The 22,882-nt window shown below is 39.0% G+C and overlaps 1 protein-coding gene across 9 annotated transcripts in view; it reads left to right on the top strand.

Annotated features, from left to right (window-relative positions):
- The window catches only part of TCF20 (transcription factor 20), a 130,623-nt gene that overhangs the window by 98,957 nt on the left and 8,784 nt on the right, over window positions 1–22,882 (top strand). For 8 of the 9 annotated variants that reach the window (XM_040597063.1, XM_040597060.1, XM_040597057.1 and 5 more), the window contains one exon: window positions 16,290–16,383. In XM_040597063.1, coding sequence (XP_040452997.1) covers window positions 16,290–16,383 — 94 coding nt within the window. Of the gene's footprint in view, window positions 1–11,430; window positions 11,553–16,289; window positions 16,384–22,882 lie in introns of those variants that run through there. The other variant, XM_040597064.1, reaches the window with a different exon arrangement.

The raw sequence follows: 22,882 nt of genomic DNA, 5'->3' as shown, positions 1-22,882 counted from the left end.
GTAGAAATCGGGTAAAACTGGTACAACATATTAGTGATCATGGATTATAGATGGTGAGAAGTACAGTTTAGTTGAAGTCTCAAACATAAAGATGATGTTGGGAAAAGAGGAGAGACTTTTCCAGTATTGATGTTTTGTGTGGGGGCAGAGAGAAATGAAGGGTGGGTAAGTAGATAAGCAATTTCTGTGCATCTTTACTAGCAGACTTGTTTGCCATTAGTTTATCCCGAAGTATGAGCATTATGTTTGTGCTTGCATGTGGGTTTATATTTTACTGTTAGTCTAGCATGTGGAGTGAGGAAAGCAGAAAATAGATTTACTGACAATAGAATGCTGGGAAAGAATAGGATGTTTAACCACTTACATTAGTTGTAGCCCGGAACACTGGAAACTTGTATGTAAAAAGCAGCTTGCTCATTCCACAGTTGTGCCCTTTCTGTAAAGCATCATGGATCCTTGAAATCTATGTACAACTTCATTTCAAAATATATTTAAGTAACTTTAATTTCTAAAAAGCTCTTCCAAATGTGAATGGGGCCTTCTAAACAAGGCTTTAGCGCTTCTGTCCAGCTATCCACAGGCTCACACAGTCCTTGTAAGATTTAAGTTGCCTGTTACCGTAGATATCACAAACTCTTGCTAAATTCTTAATAGCGAGTACATACACTCCATTTACGTGTCATTTTAGCTTGTATCTTTTTAAGCTGTGCTGGCAAAAAGGTTGTTAAGATTCCCCAAAATTGGGGAGGATGGTTGTTGTGCTGTTTTTGTGGTGTTCTGTTAACTTAAGCTGAACTAACTTTTTTTAACATGGACTAATTCCAGATGGTAGTTACTTGAGCTGTATCCCTTTAACTTCATTAGAAGAATCCTACTAACAAGTGTTGAAGGACAATCAGGAACTCGAGAAGTTTATTCTGCCCCATGCTTTTGTGTTTAAAATAGTCTATATTTGCATTTTTGCCTAGTTGTATGCGAACTTTTAAACTGATTTTGAAAAAAATATTTAGTTTTGGATCTTTCTTTGTTTGTTCAATTTGATGAGAGGTTAATTTTTGGAGTTAAGAATTCATGACTTTCTGTTATATAATATTGTATGGATTATTAGAATTACATTCTGTCTTTTGTAAGACTTTTTAAATAAAAAAATACTTTCTGCATTTTATTTTTAAAATAAACATTATCCTGAATCCTTTGATCACTGAATAAGTAAAAATAAACTTCAACTATACTGATGCTCTACCATTCATAATAAAGGAAAACTCTCTAAACACTGTAATGCAAACCAAGTTCATAAAAAGCTATATAAGCATAATGCTTTGTGCATTAGCCGGAGAGGGGTAGGAATGGTGCAGGCACAACTGGGACACCAATGTTGGTGTGAGATAAAAAAACAAAACAAAAAACCAACCAAGTACAATATTTCTATATTTAAAACTTTTTTCTTTTCAAAAGTAAATTTTCATCTTATCTGCCCATTATAAACCTAGTTACATAACCCCAGTATATTTAAGTAATGTGTTCTGAAGCAGCTTAGATTAATTTCCCTAGATTTAGAAAGATGAGTAAAAATAAAACTGAACTGTGATGAGTATTCATGTAATAATTTTAGAAACTACAGCAAAATTAAAACTCAGGTTTTTGCCTTAAAGAATGTTACTCTGCAGAGACAAGAATTGGGGAAAAGAGCTTCTGTTTGTGATGCTCATTTTGCCTGAGGCTATGGAGGAAACCAGGAGCTGGGGTTCCTTCAATCTTAATTTTAAAACCATCCTTTTCAGCAAATCTAAACTATGCTACTCTTACACTGTTATGCTTTGGGTAGTTTTTCTTTCTTGACAGAGAAAATACTTTTTTCAAACAACTTCATACACTTAGCTGGACTCTGTATGAAGTATAGGTTAGTCTTCATGGATAGAGCACTTTAGAAAAAAGTTATTAATGAACCTTCATTGTTACGGATTGGATCTCAGCCAGCTGCTTAGTGATTAAAGTTTAATTGCATGATGATTAGTTTTCATTAGTAAGCAATTAGCATTTAACAGCAGTCTTGTATTGCTAAAGCTATGGGTGAGCGCAAGTGGCTTGAGCCATGTTGAGAAGGTACGTAGCTGGAGATGTAGGCACAAAGTTGTTTGGGGGATATGGGGACGGGAATTCCAATGATAGTTGTCCTCCACAGCTTCTTCCTACTGCAGCATTGACCTAGGAGGGGAGATAGGAGTGGGGAATGGAGCACATTGGCCAGAACAGCACAGCCTGGACATAGGGCACAGGGACTGGCTGTGGATTAGCCCTCATGTAGGGAGTTAGCAAAACCAATAGTCTCCTTCAAAGGGCCCTTTGAAGTTCTGAGTTGCTCTCACAGTAATGCTGGTTTTCATAGTTCTATGCCATTCCTTGCCACAACTAAAACTACTCCAAATTACCTCCCTGCACTTGATGAAATCCCCATTTTTACTGCAATAACTCTCTTCCTTGCTTTGTGCCATGGTGGGGTAAAGCAGGGGAAAGATGAATGCAGGGCAAGGGCCGGGCAAAGTGAAATGGTTGTGAGGTCCTAAGTGGAATAAGATGACGGTAGAAGGAGGTAGGAATATAGCAAAAGGTCAAGTCTCCTTTGCTGTTAAAGGTGTGAAAGAGAGAAGAGTATCCCTTGTAAACCACTTCTGTTCCGCTGAGAAGTCTGTTGTGAAGATGAAATATGGTGGTAATTTCATCTATGCTAAGTTAAGGGTTGTTAGAAGCTGTTCTTCTCCCCTGTGCCTCCCTTTCTGCCAGCACTTGCTCTGTGAGTGAGCCAAGTCAGGTAGCTAATCTGGCCAGCAAATTCTACACCCCTTCTCTTGCCCTCCTCATTTTTATCAAGCTATTTTTTTTGGCTTTCTTGGACCAGGTTTCTTGACTTGTAGTGTCAGTACTGACCCAGGGGAATGCCCCAGCTAGGGATAGGAGGGGGGCAGCAGGTTGAGCAAGTACAAACTGATGTCTTAAAATGGTCTGGAAGTGAGTGGACTGGTCAAGACCATGACTTCTGATAGAAAATCTTTCCAGAATGATATTAATAAGTGCACAAACCAGTAAATTCAATAAAAGGTACATTTTAAAATTTGTCTAAGGTGGTTCTCAAATTTATATAGCTTTACAGTATTTATTACTGATGTCAAGTGCAACCATCTCGTTGTCTAGCATATGAAAAGGTGGGTTTGTTTTGTAGTTATTATTCCATGACCAAGAAGTGTTAGGGACAGGATGCTTCCTCCCCTCCTCTGGCTGAATTTGCCAGCTGAAGTAACCTAAAGCAGGCATTTCTCTTCTGCTAAAAGGACTAAAATAACTTCAGGTTCTTTTGAGAAATTCTGACAGTGCTCAGTGACTTGAATCGTGTAGATACACTTAAGTTGTCTTCAGACTTGCTAAACTGTTGGTAAGAGAAGACATAACAGCATAGGACTTAGCGTAAAATACCAGCCCTAGTCAAGATAAAAAGGCTGTGGTGAATGGCAAAGCCCGCCTAGGGCTGTGTGCTGCAGCTGCACTCTTTGTCAGTATCTGAGCTACTAGTGGTAAAAATAGATTGCATATGTCTTCCAGAGGTCTGGTTGCACAACTGAGTGTAGCATAAATACACTTATGTCTTACCTCAACCAGCTGGTTGTTGTCTGTGTCCTAAGCTTTCCTTCTGTTTGAGAAAGTATTAAAGGTGCATGTTAAAAACTGGTTGTGCAGTCTTCACTTACTACTAGTGAGGGGTTTTTTCTCCCCTGTATCTAGCTCCTTGCATACTTTCTTTTGATTTATGCTTCATTCTAACTCGGTCATATGTTTGTCTTTTTCTCATGGCGTATCATTTCACAAAGTGTAGTTTAGTTGGTACTTTGCACTATACTGCTGTTAATTGCAGCTTTTCTTGCACCTCTGACTCCTTTATTCTTTCTTACTGAGAACTCGTGCTTGCTAAGTTTCAGAAAGTTACTGATGATTAAAGGAGACTGTCCAGCTTCATAAAAGACTTGCTGCTAAGGGAGGGGAAGGAGGAGGAAGGTATCCTTGCATGAATCTTTGAAACAGAAACTTTCTCTAAAAGACACTGCTGCTCAATGTGAAACTTAAAAGGAAAAAAAAAGGGGGGGGGGGGGGGGAATGGGAGGGAAAGATGACTCCATGTGCTTGAGTTCAGGTGTGAGAGATGTGAATTTTTAAGATTTTTTGCTGTCAGAAATTCCCTGCATGGCCTTTGACAAGTCAATTGTTTATTCTGTAAAGCAGGCTTTAAAACCACTTATTTTGTGACCATTAAGACAAATTTGTTGGGTGCTTTGAAAATTGAAAGTAGAGTATGTGTTTAAATTATCGGATTTTCTTAATTAAATTGGAAGATTAGGGAGCTAATACAAGGTTGCATGTTTTAGGTGTGTAGATGTAATAGTAAGAAGTGAAATTTAAAGTTTGTTCGTGTGTCATTTAGCATCAAGTCCACAGAAGATAACAAAAATGTTTTGTGTTCATCTGGTGTTCTCTTTACTTGTAGAAAGTTAAAATGCTGAAGATCCTAACTTGAATTCATTGCTATAATCTGTAAATTCGTTACTATATTTAATTGTTAAATGTTTTCTGGGAAATAACTCTTCAAGTTAAATTTGATCACTAAAATTTCAAGGTCAACATGATGCATAACCAATGCTTTCCAGAAAACCAACATTTTTTTTTAGTTGCTAATTTTAGGAAATTGTTTAGGTTAGATTAGAAAAAATTCCAGTACCCACGTTATAGGTGCATAAAACTATTTTACGAGGTTTTAATGCAGTCTTAACTCCTACACTTAAATTCAATTATTTCTTCTTTGAAGTGTCATGCATTATCATTGGGGAGAATAAGGATTCTTTAGCAATGCCACATGGTATTATTCCTCTAAGCAGAAATCTGCAAAGGCAGTTCCTGGGGAACAGGAGTTTTGAATAGTTACCAATAAATTCAGTTTTCTGAACAAATAGCTTCAAGAGTAATGCCAAAAGAAGGATTTTGCATTCTGAGTCTGTGAAGCTGTCTAACAAACAAGACTTTACTACTGCCTTACTCTTCAGCTTTTGGGCTACCGCCTTTAGAAGACAGAGAATAAGAAATGAGAAGGGGTGGGCCTGTGTAAAACAAATGAAAAACAAAATGAAAATGCCTGAATCCTTCAATTTCTGCTTCAGGTGAAGAAATTTCCCTTTGATCTTGCACAGTGACTGATTTCTAGTAGTCTATGGCTCATACCAGTCCTTTTTATCTTAGTATAGATTGATCCGGATTTATAAAAACTGAAGACATGGCTTGCAAATAGATAGAATTACTGCCTTTACCTCGATTCAGCAGTGTTCTGAGCCTGAAAGATTTTTGTTAGATTCTGGGGTTTTTTCCCCTTCAGATGTGGGGAGAACCATGCAGCTCCATAATTCTTAAGACAGAGGAAGTTCTTCCCCCAGGAGAACAACGTTAAGTCTGTCCTTTAAGGAAACTACTGACACTACTTCAGCTGCTTTGTAATATCCAGCTGGAATGCCATCCGGCCTTGGACTTCTGCTGCTGCTATTTATATTCGCTGCCACTTCTAAACTGCAGCTAGCTCATACAAAGTTTTCCTGTGTTGTGTGTCTCTGGCAAACCTACAGACCTTAGATATTTTTTAATAAATTTAGCTTACAATTAGTGAAAAATAGCTATTATTGTAATGGGTAGTTTAAGCAGCACATGTATCATTATGGTTTGTAGGGTTTTTTCTTGATTGTTGAATAGTGAAATAACATACTCCTCTTCAAACCTATTCAGGTTTTTGGCCAGCAAACTTTATTTTATATAGAGCACCTCCTCTGTATCAGAGGTAGTTTTATCAATGTGTATTACCAATTTGTTTAGTTTTCTTCAACTGTCATTATTTATTGCTCTGTGGTTTGTGAGCTTGTATCTTTTCAATTTATTTATTTATTATTTTACACTGATGTGTTACTTGACGGCTTATCACTAAAAAGAGATGTACTGACTTGCAGAAATTTCTCCTTCTGCAAGCACTGTTTCTTTACCTCTTTTCTTGGATTCATTTCACCTGCTATTGTTGCTCATCTTCGTCTGCTTTTCCTGGGTAGTAGCAACAGCCACCAGTGACCCCAGGAATATTTCTGTGCACTTTTCTACTCCTTATTATAACTCTCCTACCAGCTACTGCTTCAGCAGCTTTCTGGGGGACCTGTCTACTTGTTGTTAACTCTTTTAACAGTATTGAGCAGTATTTTTATTTGCTAGCCTTTTTCTAGAGAGGCATCTTGTTCATTTTCCGGTAAGATGAGCATTGTACCTTTTTTACCTATCCTTACTTGCAGTGGAGTATATTTTTCCTGCACAATAGGAGCAGCTCTCTAGACCATAATTTAAGAATCTGTATTCGTATGAATGAGTAAATGTATATTTGGAATACTGTTACAAAATTTTTTCCCTAAACTATCATTTTTGCATACCTACCTCTTTCACATTGATCTGATGGCTTCCTCTTATGCTTCGAACATAAGTTACTCATCGTTATTTCATCTGCCTTCATCCTGCTTCTTTTTCTTCTTTCAGTTTCAAGAACTTACAGTCTTCTTCCAATTAGTGCATCCTAGCTAATTTTATAATTTCCTAAATGAAGTGCCTCACTTTCAAAACACTGCACGTTTACATTTGTTTTTCTTCATGCATTTCTTCAAAGCCTTTCTTGTCTGGGATTTCTGCTTAACAATTGGATATGCTTAGCCTGCTGCTGCGGTGGACCCTGCCCAACATTACTGGCTCAGTCTTACCATTGCCGTTTCATCCCTTTGCATCCACCAATGCTTTGTTCTGTCTTACCGAAGTGTCTTGCACAGTGGGGCTCTGTTTATGACAAGGGCTTGCACAGATTATTATAAATAATGACACATGGTTTGTTTCTGTCCAGTGTTACAAGTCTTTGAGTTGTTGGCAGGGGTGGATTTGTGCTGTACCCTTTTTCCTGCCAGGTCGCATAGGTATTTAATACCTTGTCAGATCTTTTCCATTTACAGTTTGCCTTGCTCAACAGCATTTCTGTATTTTTAAGCCTTTACAAAGGTTTTGTTTCTGTTGAATCCACTGCCATTAATAACATAGTGACTGTGTTCTTAATGAACTAGACCTTTTTTTCTTTGAGCCTTTTAGTAAATACTAAGCGTCATCACCTTTTTCCCTTTGATTAGAGAAGTACTGGTTCCGTCATGCAGTTTGCGTCTTGAAAACAAATTCCTTGAGTTTATTGCATTTTCTTGTTTATGTAATCTTTTTTCCTTTTTTATGTCACTCCAGTTATCAGTATTCAAAGGTACTGCTTTACAGGGGAGAGCTTTTGGTAATTGTTTAATTTATCCAAAAACTCTTCCCTTATGGTAGTGATGTTGCTTTGTTTTAACGCAATCACATGTTGTTGCTTTATACTGCACACGGTAGACCTTGCACCAAGTAAAAGTTTACCATATATTTGGGTATTTTCTGTAATCAGTACCCAAGATGGTCAGGAAAGAAAGCTTGTCCTGGCAGAAAATCCAACTGGAGTAAATGCTCTCTTGCTGACTGTGCTGTTCCCGCAACGCTGTATGCCCTTATCACATAATCACTGCTTGAAAATGTGAATTTCTTTTCCCTCTTTTGTGACTGCTCTTCTGTCTTTCAGACCTTTTCGTAACTAAATTGAACTTATTACTGCAAGTTTAATTCCCCAAATGAATAGCCAAGATAACATAAACTGTATAATTTTTTTCTGCTAGACTTGCATACGTTAGCGAATTCAAATCCCTGTATTTTATAAGTGGTTCTCTGAAATGTTTCACTCATTCAGGGTGGCTCTTTGTCATCAAAGGAAACAAGATGTATACATTTCTTGTCTTCTTGGACTTGGTAGTCAATGTATTATTTTAATACTCCTTTTAAAATAAAAATGGCTACAAAGGTGTGTACTTGGCCTGCTTAATTTGAAATTAAACATGCTTTTTCATTATCCTTTAAAGTTACTATTTTTTGTTAATTTTGCTAATTCTGTTTTAGTTAAGGATCAGTTTATTCTTGAAGTATCTATCATAACTGAAGATTCAGTTATGCTTGGTCCTTATTTCATTGGGGTGGGTTTTTTTTCTCCTTCCATTGTTTGGGAGGTGGGACAGTTGATCCTCCTCCATGACTTTCTCAACTTTTCACCAGTCTCATCTCCTAGAGCATGTTGGTGCACATTTAAGCCTTGGAGCACTCCACTGAATGGAACGCTTAGGCTTGTATGGAGTAGTGAAGATGAATTTATTGCTTAGATCAAATTTCAGCCCTTTTATATAGCGTTACCGTTTAGCTCAGCATTCCTGTTATGGGGGTGAGACTGAAGAGTCTTTAAAACTTGTAAAGTAACAGTGTAATTTCTGGGTGCCTACATTCTTTTTAATAGTGGGGTGGTGGTGGGGGGTTGTTCATCGTTCATTGTGGAATTTCACAATCGGATCTCTTGGTCTACAAAAGAACTGCCATTCAAGGCGGGTGCAAAAGTATGTTTCGTTGTGGTGTCCCGTCTCCAGCAGTGGCCAGGAGCAGTTATCTTCAGACGTGTAGTAAACCAGGCATGTGCAGAGTGCTGCTTGCGTATTTTCTGCCTCCTTTCAGCAACCATAGCTTTAGAGTAGTCTCTTTCACATTACTGTGTTTAACTGGTCATAGCATTACCTATCCTTGATGAATTTGTCTAATCTGTTTTTGATCTCGTTTATCTTTTAGCTGGTGCAGCATTCTTTGGCAGTGATTTTTGTAGCTTAATTATTTGTTGTGTGAAAAAAAGTGGATCTATTTTAAATTTAAACTTGTTATTTGCTCTTCGTTCTTGGAAATGGCTAAGAATCATTCCCCCTTGCACGCCGTGTTTAATTCTGTAGATCTCAATCCCCCTTCAGTTACCTGTCATGGTTTAACCTGGGCTGGCAACCAGGCCCCACAAAGCTGCTCACTCATTCCCCTCACAGTGGGATGGGGGAGAGGACTGGAAGAGTAAAAGTTAAGGAAACTCGTGGGTTGAGATAAAGACAGTTTTAATAGGTAAAGCAAAAGCCACACATGCAAGCAAGGCAAAACAAGGCATTTGTTTACTACTTTACATCGGCAGGCAGGTGCTCAGCCATCCCAGGAAAGCAGCGCTCCATCACATGTAACAGTTACTTGGGAAGACAAATGCTGTAATGCCAAACATCGCCCCCATCCTCCTTCTTTCCCCAGTTTATATATACTCAGAATGACATCATATGGTATGGAATATCCCTTTGGCTAGTTCAGGTCAGCTGTACTGACTGTGTCCCCTCTCAGTTTCCCGGGCCCCTCCAGGCCTCTTGCTGGCAGGACCTGAAAAACTGAAAAGTCCTTTTGACTTAGTGTAAACATTACCCAGCAACACCAAAAACATCAGTGTCCTGTCAGCATTGTTCTCACACCAAATCCAAAACATATTGCTGCACCAGCTACGAAGAAGAAAATTAACTCTGTCCCAGCTGAAACCAAGACATTACCTCTTTCCCAAAATCTGTACTTTTTCACTTATGGAAGCTCTTTACATTCCTAGTTATCTCTGTGGTCGTTCTTTTTTTCCTGATCTGTTTTATTCTTCTGTTAATGGGATGATCAGAACGACACACGTAATATTAAGATGTCAGGATACTGAGTAACATATAGACATAACGAAGGTTTGGGTTTCATTATTGATTTCTTTTCCTAGTAACTTCTTGCATTCTGGCTGTCTTTATTTTGTGGTTGCAGGGACTACATGGTGTTTCTGTCCAGGATGAATACTAATACCTTCCCATGAGAGTAAAAGCTAATTTAAACTCTGTCACCATGTGTACGCATAGGTGAAAATATTTTCCCCATGTGTATAACTTTGCACTTAACAACATTAAGTTGTTTTAAGTATTTTATCTCTGTTTCATCATACAGTTATCCAGGATTGTGAGGGTTTTTTTCAGCTCTTTACCATCAGGTTAGACCTGACTACCTTGGATAATTTTACAAACTTCAAGTTTTCATATCTGATTGTTCACCCCCCTTTTCAAGAGTTTCTGTAAGTACAATTGAATAGCTTAAAGCGTCTGCATAGGATCTTAGAAATTTTTGCTGGCAAACCATTCCTCGTCAAAACTAACCATTTATTTCTGTTCTTGTTACTTTCTCTTTTTCCTTCAAGCTGAGGGAAATACTATGCTCCAGTCTGCATTTCAGGTGCTTCTGATGTACTTTAATCAATTTTATATGTATTGAGTAGGATTTCCCCTTTTTAAGACATTTTTCAGTTCTTGTATTTCTTCTGGGTTGGTGGTTTGTTTTTTCCCCATGCCATCCATTTTGAGCTGCAGCTTCCCTTTGTGCTTCAGCAGCCCGTGCAGCACTGCACTTCTGACTTTTTACAGTGTTTCCTAATGTGGCTTTATCAGTGTAACATCTTCCAGATCATTGATTTGTCTGTTTGCTGAAATCATGGAATCTAAATTTCTTTAGTTTCTTGACTTGAAGGTAGCTACCCAATTTTACTTCAGTGACTATTTTCCTTTATTGTTACTTCATTTGCTTGCTAGAGGAGTATAGCATCATTGGTACGAGATGCCTTTTAATACAGCAAGTTTAAAGCATTTTTATCTTTTTAATTGTGGGGTTAATTTTTCTGATATTCTGTGCCTGATTTTGGAGAACTTAAATTGCTTGACAGGAAATGGAAGCTAATAATTCTGTATCCTTCAGTACTGCTTGTTATCTCTAGCTGCAGTCACATAAGCAATTTTTTTCATTAACCAGTATCTGCACATCAGAGTGAAAGTGTTGTCTTCCTCTCCTATTTCCTAAAAATGTCTGCCCACACTGCTCTTTTTTTCATCTCAATCCCTTTTTGCAGCAGTCTTCCAAAGTCACATTCCTTTCTCCTATAGGAAACAGCACAAATATTTTTTGGTTTTCCTCATAGCTTGTTGGAGTAAGCGGTCTTTCTGCATCCAGCTTTCCAGGAAAGAGAATGTGGCTGCCTGCTGCTTCTGTTGCCCTTTCGCCTGGATATTAAATCTGAGGCTCTGTCTAGCCTGCCAACTGTTTAATCAGAAATAGTCAGAAGGCCCTCCTTCCTAATATTGCAGCTGACTCTGAAATCCTCATTATCTTACATCTGCATTTGTGCAGTGCAATTACACAGAAGCAATTATTTTCCTAAAAGCTTGTAATTTAAACAGACGAAGAGGACAGTAAGAAAAATGCATATAACATGTAAAGTGAAGACTTGTACCTGTATAATTAATGCCACATGTATTTCATTTTTTTGCTTGCCTTTCTTTTATAGTAACCTTCAGTTGTTGCTTTCCATTTTATTCCATTTATGCATTCTTGACACTGGTATACAAGAAGGGGAAAACCAAGGAGATGCCTAGAAAGCAAAGCAAAGGAAAAGGGAAGAAAACAGAGAGCAAAGGAAAAACTGGTGCTTGGAAGAGAGGAAGTTAGAAAGGCCTGAGTGTGGGGCGCAGGTGAGCAAACTAAAAGAAGCAACTGACAGAAAAAACTCTGGATTATAGACGGTAGAAAATATGATACAGTTGCATCTGTTCTGAATGTCCTTGCTTGAACTGCTTTGGTAATTGTTACACAAGAAAGTAAGTGGAGGAATCATCTGAAAACACCTTCTATTAGTGTTAGACAGAAGCAATTAATTTCTGCTTCTAAGCAACTGTTTCTGCTACTGCCCCAAAATATGCTGGAAGGGCTAGTCTGGCAGCTCCCATCCTCCCACCAGCAAAGCCCTATCTACTGTGGGATTCCAGCACTCCTAGACGAAGACATTATCTGTCAGTGCAAAGCCAAAGAGAAAAAGTGTGTGTTTTACTTGAGCAGCCTGGAGCACTTCTTTTCACAAGCCTAAGAGCTTTTGCTTGGTTGGAAGGAGGAAGGTAGATAGCTCAGGACATGTTTATGTTATAACACATATATCTGTGGAGCTGGGTACAAATCTGAGGGAGGCAAAAGAAGGTACCCAAAACCCACACTCCTGTTTATTACATTTAGAGCACTGTGGCCTCAGAAAAGTTTAGTCTTGTAATGAAGGAATACAAACTTCAGGGAAAAAAAAAAACACCTTAAAGCAAAAGAAATACAGCTAGTGGATGGTTTAGTACTTTGAATGAATCAGAGCAGCTCTGCTGCTGCTGTGGTAACTGTCCCCCAACTGTTTGCACTTCCAGGTTGGGTGTTACTTCATTTTGGTAGACAGGGAATGATGAGCTGATGCGAGGAAGAAATGGGCTGCTAATGATGTGGAGAGGTAGACACAATGTATCTGGCTTTAATACTATTGATAATTTAGTTCAAGGGATGGAGTGTCTCTTCTAAATGGCACTTTTAAGTCTCACCAGCCTATTCTAAGTGAGATATATGTGCCTTGCGGCCAGAGATGAATTGTGGAGATAGGACCTCTGTATCAATCTTCAGTGTGGTCTTCCCACCCCCCCACCCCCTGCCTTTCCTTTTTTATTTCCTTTTTTAATTTAAGCCAGGAGTTGATTAGGTGCCTGGCAATGATTACTATCCATTGGCACCTCCCGTTGGGAGCACACTCCAAGTACCAGCCTTCAGCTCTTTCAAGCAGAGGAGGTTAAGCAGACTGCTTACTGAGCAAAAGGAATTTCTCTTCCCATGAGAGCTTGAGTGCTGTTTCCGTGGCTAAAATGCTATAATTCCTTTACAAGTGACAAGCAGGCTGCTACCATCTGCTGGTGAATGGCTGCAGGATGGTGGAGTTTGGGTGAAAATTTGCTGATGGACCAAAGATAGGGATTACTGGTCATTAAGCCCAAGTCACACATCTCTTGTATGAAGTTCTGTGATTTTATTTTCAGGTTAGAATGTTTTCTAATTGTAGTGTACATCTCTTTATTTTCTTTCTCTTTTGAAATAAAAATACTTAAGATAAGGTTCTCACCAAAGCCGCAAAAAGTGCCAGCAGGAACTATGCATCTTTATCACTTAAAGCACAGTAGTGATGTCTAGTAAAAGAGACTGTCCAGAAATTTTTTAATGACTTCATTCTGTCTTTCTAGAAACACCTGGATAAATTTGGAAACCACGTGGCATTACACGGTGATAGTCTCTTTCAAAGATTAAATGATAGACTCCTAAGTTGGTTTAGAACCATACAGATTTGTAGGGTGTCTGCTGTTCAGTCACTCACTCTGTGGAAGGAAGAACTCGAAAGAAAAGAGTAGTTATTTTGTATGTGGTTCCCCCAGCTTCCCCTGAAAGAAGCAGATGGTCGGGGTCCCAGGAGGTAGAAGAAATGGGACCATTAGACTGTCAGCGGCTTGTGAAAAGCAGAAGCATCTGCCAGAATGGAGACTTGTTCAGCAGCAGGGGAGCCAGCAGCAGGAGATGATCTCTGCCTTGAGCAGTCAATGGTGTAGTAGTCCACTGGGGAATTGCGGTTGTGGGCGTAGCTGCAGGTAACCTTGGTAATCGTCTAGCTGGTCCTGCAGACTGAAAAGAGGGGAAATGAAGGCTTGATGATCATGCTTGGGCTTTAACCGTCTAATCAGTCTTAACTGCAACCGATTTGAAAGCATTCCATACCTATTCTCAGCTGAGCACTGCAGGCACACTTAAAATTCGTCAAAAACGCCTATTGTGTTTCTGTTGCAAGTTTCAGAATAGCTGCACTAGATGCAGCAAAGAATAAGTTCAAAGACTACATTAACATTTGGAAAAGTATAAAAAAAATTGCTAGGGGTCTGCTTGTTTTCATTTGTATTGCACAGCACACTCATTTGACATGCCTTTTTACTATTAAGAAATGTTTCACACAGCTGCAATTTAATCTCTGCTGCTGTAGTTTTTGGGCTCTTATTGACTGCTCTGTACAGAACACAGTGTTCCAGGGAAGAATGACCTCTTCTGTTGCAACAGTGTGATGGTACTTCAAAGACAAGATAAAGTGGGGAGGACAGAATGCCTCTGAGGAACAAAACTAGAAATTCATATCTGTGTTCAAAAAGAATAGTCAATTTGGGTTCTGTCCTGTTAGAATAATTAATCTCAGTCAGCCACATCTGAAAGTGAGAATAAAGCATCCAGGTAAAGAGCTGTGGTTCAGAACTCCTCAAGCTGCACTTCGTGAATACTTGGCATAGGTGAATCTGGGACTAAAGCCAGTACATAATATTCTTCTAGGGTTGACTTCATAGCCAGGATAAGACATTTACTATACATGAAACTGGGTTTTATTCCCATGGGAGAGTGAATTACATTGCAGTTTGGCTAGAGGTCCAAGTGTTTTGGTGTGCATTTAAATATTGGTTTAGAATTTATTTTTTATCTTTGGAAACTAGCGTTCGTGTCCTGACAGGCAAAAATAAGCTGCTTGATTGTTTCTTTCTAGGCCTCAGGGACACTTTCCTTAGATCATAAATACTGCAGTAGTTTGTCATGATACACATTCATTGCTTAGAAGATAGACATGATTTAATAGGGAGCACTGAAGATCAGGCTTAGGATGCTTTGGCATAACTGAAAAGAGAAGGCAGTAGTCAAGACTGTAGTTGTAGATGTCATGAGAAGTGACGTCTCACAAGCTTTTCTGTTAGTTGCATTTGCTTTGATTTGAAGAGGGCCACCTGGTTTATGGCTGGAGCTAGTTTTGCTTTCATCTTCATTTAATCATTTAAATACAAACTATAGTCATCTCTGCATCACGTAGAATAGTAGGAAGAGCAATAACTGTCAGATATTCTCAGTGTTTTTTGAAATACTGTAATCAAAATCCTGTTTACTATGCTGAGTGAGGAACTTCGCTGTGGCTGTTATCTTTGGCCGCATCTATTCTGCAGACCCCCATTGCAACATAGATGTTAATCGGGGATGTGAAGCAGTCTGGTCTAGCTCATGTAGCTATCGGGGCATATGAGCCTCCCTGTATGGTAAAGTGCTTTTGTGCAGTGCCAGGTGCACTGCTGGTTTGAGCACATCTGTGTGCTGTACAGGTGTAGCTTGCTGATAGTGTTAACAGAGCACATGTAGTTTGACACTAGTTTTTCCAGCAGGGAAGGGGTTTTTAGATCATGTCATCATCTCTCTGTGTGCAGTCAGTGACCAAAGGCAACTTCTTATAGCCTGAAGTCAAGGTGAATTATACTGGTTATACAAGGCCTTTTTGTGGTGTTGGTTGTGTTTATCAGCAAAACCAAAATTTCTGTGTTTCTTAAATATGACTCAAAAGTTACTGGAGGTCACCTTTTTTCTGCCAGTAGTGTATTTGCATTTTAATTTTTAAATAGTAGCAGTCTCCTAGCCTTTGGTGGATTCTACCAGATGTGGCTTGTTTTCTTTTTAGAAGGGAAAAATGTCAACCTGTCAGAAATCAGCTTTCATTGGAATCTTAGATTAATTAATGAAAATCACTTACTGTATACATTCAAGAAATAAAATTGCTGTCTGAATGAGATGTACTATAGGCCCATTTCCTTAGGTCATTCCTTAAGTCATTCAGGATGAAGTAAATGGCTGAGTGGCTCTCATTCTGCTGCATTCATGTCTGTCTGATAATATGGTTAAATACATCATTGACCAATTGAGATAATAGGATTTAAGTAATGAAAATTGAACGTTAACGACTTTGGCAATAAATGTATGAGCATCGTTTCTTTTGGATATGTGCCATTTCTGTGATGGTGGGGTGTTTTCCCTTGATGATACCTTCTCATGCTCCAGATAAACCTTTTTTGATCACCTGTGAAAAAATGTTCAGCTTGGCCATGATCATCTTGGATTGCTAGTGATAATGAAAACCATGTACCCAAATCACTTTTACACTAATGGTGTCTTCTAAATCATTCTTTGTCATGCTAATTCTCATTTTAAAGCTGCTGTCGATTCAAAAAAGCTCTTTTCTTCCAATTTTAACACTGATGTCATTGTCGGGTACTGAAACATGGGCCAGTGAAACAAATTTGAGTAGTGTTTCAAGTTCTTACTGAATGGTTGGTTTGAATATTTGGTACCTCTTGCTTGGTTAGCACAACTGAAAAGTTTGTTGTTTGAAAGAGCTCCTGTTGTTGCTTCATGCAAAAGGCCTTTATTTTTATGGTGTGGAAAGATACAGTCTAACATTGTGATACTCGAGAAACGTGTGCTGGAATGTGGTTGATAAAATTTCCAGGAAAATACAGATAATTGGAAAGATGATTGCAATTTTCATTGCCATTTCTTGGTTTCCCTTTCAGAAATGTTCCCATTGCCAGGAACCGGGAGCCACCTTAGGCTGCTACAACAAAGGCTGCTCCTTCCGATACCATTACCCATGTGCCATCGATGCAGGTACGAACAAATGACATACTAACTATATTTCATGTTTATTCAAAATGTATGACGCTAAGTAATTCCAAGGTACTTTACAGATGTATTCCTTCTCAGTTTTTCACCTACTGTGAAGACAGTAACATAAATGGTGAGCAGTGGCATCAGATAAACTGTACAATAACGCATTGGGGCAAGATGAAACCTGTAATGGAAAAGAATCTACCTGTAAGTGCCAAAAAAGCCTGGTTTGTGGGAATGCAGCTACAGTGACTGAAATTTGGCTGTAATAGGAGAATGGATCACTATTTCCTTGCAAAGAATAGAAATCCTTTGCTAAAATGGTGCAAGAAACCAGAAGGATATTTCCTCTTCCAGGGTTATGCTCCTGTGAATAGTCACAGTAATAATTTCAAGTGCAAAGTGCTTGTAGAATCATCGGTACCACTTGTAGCACAACCTTCCTTCTTCTCCCTCCTTAGAAACATTTCAGCCAGTCTCTTGAGTAGGTCCAGTTTTCTGCATTGGATAAGCTAACGATTTGGCTAGTATTATCTCCAGTTATGAGTCTGGGGTTGTGAGTTGGTGTTTTGTGTACAATAATTAAAGTTTTTAATGAAGATAAACTTTATTCTTGGGTAGAAAAAATCCCAGCTCAGAATGAATAATGTCCCACTCTTCCAGTCCTCTAATTCATTTCTCCTGTCATACAAAACTTAATAACAAGCAGGTACAGTTTCAAGATTACAAAACTTGACTGGCAAATAATTGCAAGCTTCCTGTTTTGTTATCCTACTTTCACAGCAGCCCTCTTGTTTCAACACCTATTTTAATGCTGGTTTTCAAATGGTACAGTATTTGAAGTAGGTATGCTCATTTCTGAATGACTGCATTGCACTTCTCACTGTGAAATCCCACTCTATTGGAGCACTGTGTTTTATTCTAATAGATTTTAATTAAATTAATACTGCAGTGGAATGCTACTAGTGCCACAGTATAGCTGGAGAATCCTTGATTTTACATGAAATAAGGTGTTAAATATTAGTCAGGTTGTGAAAATCACACACAAAAAAAATGCCAGAAATAAGGGTGTCTATGTAAGTTTAATTTTGGTCTCTTATGAATGTATCTTACAGTAATTACCTAATTAACCACTGACATCTTTTTCCATAAGACCTGTAGGATGAAAGGGTACTCATTCATGAACATGTGTTCTTCCCACTGATTCTCTGTTCTACTGATTCCATTCAGTTCTGAAGGTAGAACTGTGAAATCTTCTGTGATGTTCATCTCTGTCATGCTTAAGAGTTTCATGAACATTAACAAACTTTTTTTTTTACAGTAGCTTTGATAGAATTGTTAGATTTGTGTTCATATTGATTCACATGTGTTCATCATGTGTTTCTGGTTTGTGACTGGACTTTTTAATACCATGAAACAACAAAATAAATTATGGTGAGCATTCCCAGTAGTTTGGGGTGCTTAATTTATATTCGTGTGTTACTACATACAGTATATGGCATTTCCTATGTTCTAAATATAGGTACAAAAGTTAAGATATTGTCCTTTTTCTTCAGATATATTTTCATCATTAACTCTACTTCAGCAAATGCAGTAGGATCCTCCAGATGACAAATACACTGAACAATCATGACTTGATTCCCAAGAGCAGTTCTGTGTCATGCAGGGGAGAGGCAGTGTCCTATACAAAAATAGTATATAATCATACAATTTACTCCATATTAAATGTAACATAATATGTCTACCATGTAATATGTAGAAACAGGATACATAAAGTTTGGCTTTTCCCCACATTTGTCTTGACTTTGCAACCTTAGAGGTTTATTTAGAGTAGCTTTTTGTATTCAAGTTCCAAGGCTATGCTTAGTACATTTTCTTTTGATTTTGTTACGAGACATCACGTTGTCACGTGACCATCTGTTAAGAGTGCACTATTCCAAGTTAATTTCTGTTCTTTGAGTAATATGGCAGTAATAAATTGCAAGAGCTGCATGGAGATGGGATACTTGGACTGTGAGTTTCACAAACATATTTAAATAATAGCAGAGAAGTTGGTAGAACTGATGAATCCCTGGTTTCACTCCAGGAAGAATATGATTTAGTGAGAACAAAGACTTCTCTTTGTGTCTTCCTACATTTTCCTTTCTGTTTCTTCCTCTTCAGTCTGTGTGCGTCTGATTGTTCTCTACTCTGGCCCTTCATACCAGCCATAGGCTCTTTATCTAGTTGGTCTCAGGTTCCTCTTCTCAAATTTCTTACTCCAGTCTCTTTATAAGACCCAGTTCTCCCTACTCCTTTTTAACTTCTCCTTTGTCCAGTTTTCTAGCTGTCATTCTGGCTTCCTGCTCTCTGCTTTTGCATCACCTCCTCCTCTTTCTTGCTCCTAGCTGTTTTTCTTGTGTGGGCTTCTTACTTCCATTTGGTTCTCCTAACTTAGCTCCTTGTCACATTTAACCCTGCTAGTCTCTGTTTGTTCTTGTATGTTGCCCATAATCTTCTCTGTTTCACCTTTCCCTGCCTTATCCCATAAATTCTTAGCCTATAGTCCTGTGGCTGAATCAATCCTGATTCAGTCTTAGCTTCCTGCTGGCACTCAAGCTTAATTCCCTGCTCATAACTTCTGCTAGCACTGGTCTCTTCATCCTGCTAGCCTCCACTCTGTCTCCAGTTCCAGACTGTCTTTCTCAGTAATATTTTCACTTCTGCTGCCTTCTGGGCTAGTGCTTCACCATTTGCAGTTTTGAAATGGTCACCTTCTTCCTTGAGGCTGCCTGAGCCTTGGAAATGTTCGCTGACAGCTTTAGTGCTGTTGAGTCTGGTGCCTAAATCTGGGGCCACAGGTTCATTTACAGGAAAAACCTGCTCACCCCGCCCCCCCCCCAAAAAAAAAAAAAAAAAAAAAAGTGTATTTGGTGGAATTTTCAAAGAACCTAGCTACTAAAATCTAAGAAGCCTCTCCTGAGGATGTGCAGATTAAAGTACCTATTCCTCCTTTCAAAGAGTTGTATTTACTGATTCTGTGGTAAGCTGGCAAGGGCATACCTTAGCTAAAATTTAGGTCCTACTTAAAATCAGGGTATGTTTAGAGCTTTTCAAAGAAGATTTGCTGGGATGTTTAATATGGGCAGAATACCTTTATTCCAAGAAAGAGTTTTAAGGAAATTGTTAGGCTGCTTTTGCTGAAGTTTTCAACCAAAATGAATAAAAGAGCCCAGCTTGAAGTAGATTCTCAGCATTCAAAATTTCAGCCTGATGGTATGACAGTAAAAGACCTTGTTTGCAGTTGGTTTTATCTGTGGGTGTAATCAAGCTGTCTTAATATATAGCTGCTCTTCCAATAAATCTGTATAAAAGAAATAAGCAAGCTACATGGAACAGGGAATTGATTTTCATTTATGCCCAAGCAGAAAATGTAGGCTTCCTTGAGAAGCAAATCAGCATTCTTTTCTCTTTCCTCAGCCTGCCGTCTGCCTATAAACCCTTTTTATTGGTTATGCAGTGCTGCTGTCTTTCCTGTAGTGAATCAGATACGGATATTTCTCAAGTTCCTTGAGCTCTGTGGTAGTTTCATTTGAAGTCAACCATCCTGCTTTGAAGGATGGTGCCACCTTGCTTTATTGAGGATCTGGGACAGATCCATTCTGAATCCTCAGAAGTTTGTTGACACTTACAAGGGCTGTCAGGCTTTTGGAATATGTATGACTGGTTTTGTATTTAAAAAAATAGATCAGAAAACACTTGCTGGAGTGTTTTTTAGGGTATGTCAAGTCACAAACGCTTGGTGTTTGAGTTACTGTAGCATCCCTGGAAGTGACCGTGCCTTAGTTGAGATGCAGCATGCATGTCGTACTCCTAGGCAATGGCACTGTGAGCTGAAGCGTGTTCTTACCTTTGCATTGATGTGGGTTAGAAGTTAATACCTTGTCAGTTACTGTGCCTCATTTGAAAGTCAGCACGTTTTTGGTAAAGGTCTGGAGGGTGGAATATGTCAGAGCGGCTGCAGTTACTTGGAGCGTGGAAGGCTGGCCCTGCAGTGCAACCTGAACTCTGGCTTCTGCGCCACTGGTTGGTTTCCAGTCCTGCCCTCGTGGGCAGCCACATTTTGCACCACTGTAGCTAATTGGCTGCTATGCAAGGCACGCAGCTTCATAAGCTACCCGTTCATAAATACGGATGCTTTTGTATAGCCTAATTCAGCCTTCCTTTTAATCTCCTTTCATAGAAAGTAATCTTAGGCAATATAGGGTGCAAGAGCTGAACTCCTCTTAGCCATTTGCATAAAAATCAAGATCAGTAGTGCCACTTAAGTAATTTTTATATGGAAATTACTCTGGTTAATATTGTCTGTGTTTGGCTTTTGTCTGTCCAAATTTATGATGAAGAGCCTCTGATGTCTCAAGATAACTTAGTCCTAGGGACGTCTCCATGGAAACAGGATCTTTGTTTTCTGAAATTTTGTATCCTCTCCCTCTGCTTGTTCCTCCCCACCTGGAGTCAGATTCTGATTGTTGCAGCACACTTGTTCCCACAACATGTATCGTAGGCAGTTTCATATACAAAAGATTTTTGACTGTAAATTAGGAAAAGACTAGCAGCAAAATAAAACAGATTTTCAGAGAACAGAAATCCTGTGTCTCTGCAAGTTGTCGTTAAAGATGAGTAACAGGCAGAACACAGGGTATGAGACAACGTGTGAAGCTTACAGAAGAATAATTGCTTCTATTAAAAATGTTTTAAGTTTTCCCTGACTACTTTATGGAAAAAAAATCTGTGCAAACAAGGACAAGTTTCAGTTCTTTTTCCCTTTCTGTCACAGTGAGCTGATCATAGCTATGTGTCTGGTCACTTCATGATGAATTGTAATCTGTGATATAAAATACTTGGAACTGCTAACTGAAATCCAGGCCAGCTATGTAATGATGAACAATTTTTACCTTATTGGTATTCAGCTGATTTTCTGCAGTGAGCTGATGAAATTTCTCATAGTTGTCTCTTAATAGAAACAACAAAAAAATGCTATTAATTGGATCTGCTGTTAGTATTTGCAACAAAAATGCCAACCTTAGAAATTGAGCTCCGTACGCAGATCAGGTATGAGGTTTCTGTCAGTTCGTCCTGATCCTTGTACAATGTTCCTTTCTGATGTACCAGCTAGGAAAGTGCATACATTACCGATGTTAGGTTTCCAAGAAAGAAGAAAACTCCATCCTGTTCTAACATACTGAGTATGTTTTTGATGATTGCTCTGTATATTTTTGATGATTGCTGTATTATGCAGTGATGATTCATGCTGTAGTCTAAATGTACAATTCCTGCCCTTATAATGAGACAACATTTTATTTATTTCCTGTTGTTTGTTAATACTGCATTTGAAATTGTTATCTGAGGTGGGATTAAGGGTTTTACTCCCCTTCACTAAAATCTCTCAAGTAACTTAGCCTATTGTATGCTGTTTCCCTTTGGTTCAGGCCAGAGGCATTCATGTTGAAACATAAGAATTTCATAGCAGAGGAATGCTCTGCCAAAGCTTGGGTGTCTAGAAAGCTTTTCCCTCAAGCTTTAGTTGCAGTCTCCTGCTGTCTGCTAAACTCTTCCAGCAGATTGAAACAGCAGGTAGTGCTGGTTATGCTATGTACTTAAGAGCATTTTAAATTAGCACGTTTTATTTACCATTGTGCTTCTTTAGTTGCTAGCTATTTGGGTAGGTTGGAGCAGATGGGAGGCCATAAGCACCTTGCTGAATTCTCATGGTGTCAGTTGCACTGAGGTGGTGATGGTGCATGGTCCTACTGAGGTGGTGACTGTTCAGTCAGCCTCTGCCTTCGGTGAATAAAGCAATCAGAAGGAACAGGCCATCAGAACGAACAGTGTCGGAAGTTTGGGCAGGTTGAGAGGTGGCCCTGTGGTTCAGGGTGCCGGGAGGAGGCAGCTGAATTCTCTCAGGAGAGTGCTACTTCTTTGCTTGGCTGTGAGGGGTGAAATACAGAGTATCTGGAAGGTGCGAGTGGAAGGCAGAGAGCTAGCCAGTGGTGCTGCTGGTGTGGACATAGCGCCGAAGTTCTGGGACCTACTGACTCAGTATCCCTTAGAGGCATAGTCTATGATGGAGGATGAGAGAAGAAGCAACACTTACACTGGTAGTGCCACTAAAGAAATGCTCTTTAAACAACAGTATTGCTTAATTTGTTCCTAAATAAGCAGTTCTGCATAGGTGCCCCACTTTCCCTAATAGGTTTAAATCGTTAAACTGTTTCTTAGGTAATAGAAGCTTCACATACACAAATCGTGGAAGCAGATCCAAGAGCAGCATGAGTGACCTGACTACCAGACATAGTGTTAATGTAAACTGATCACCAAGATTTGGGATTGCAAATAAACAGTCATATACACCCATACCTAGAGACACATACCCCTTCTCCCCCTGATGTTGACAGAACCTTGGTGTAAGGATGAAAGGTGGTGATTTTCCTGTTAAGTATAAAGCAGGGATGGTCTGTTC

Source organism: Falco naumanni, chromosome 5 (assembly GCF_017639655.2).
Source record: "Falco naumanni isolate bFalNau1 chromosome 5, bFalNau1.pat, whole genome shotgun sequence".
In the NCBI taxonomy this organism is placed as follows: Eukaryota; Metazoa; Chordata; class Aves; order Falconiformes; family Falconidae; genus Falco; species Falco naumanni.
Note: the sequence above shows the minus strand (reverse complement) of the source record. Positions and strands in the feature narration are given on the sequence as shown.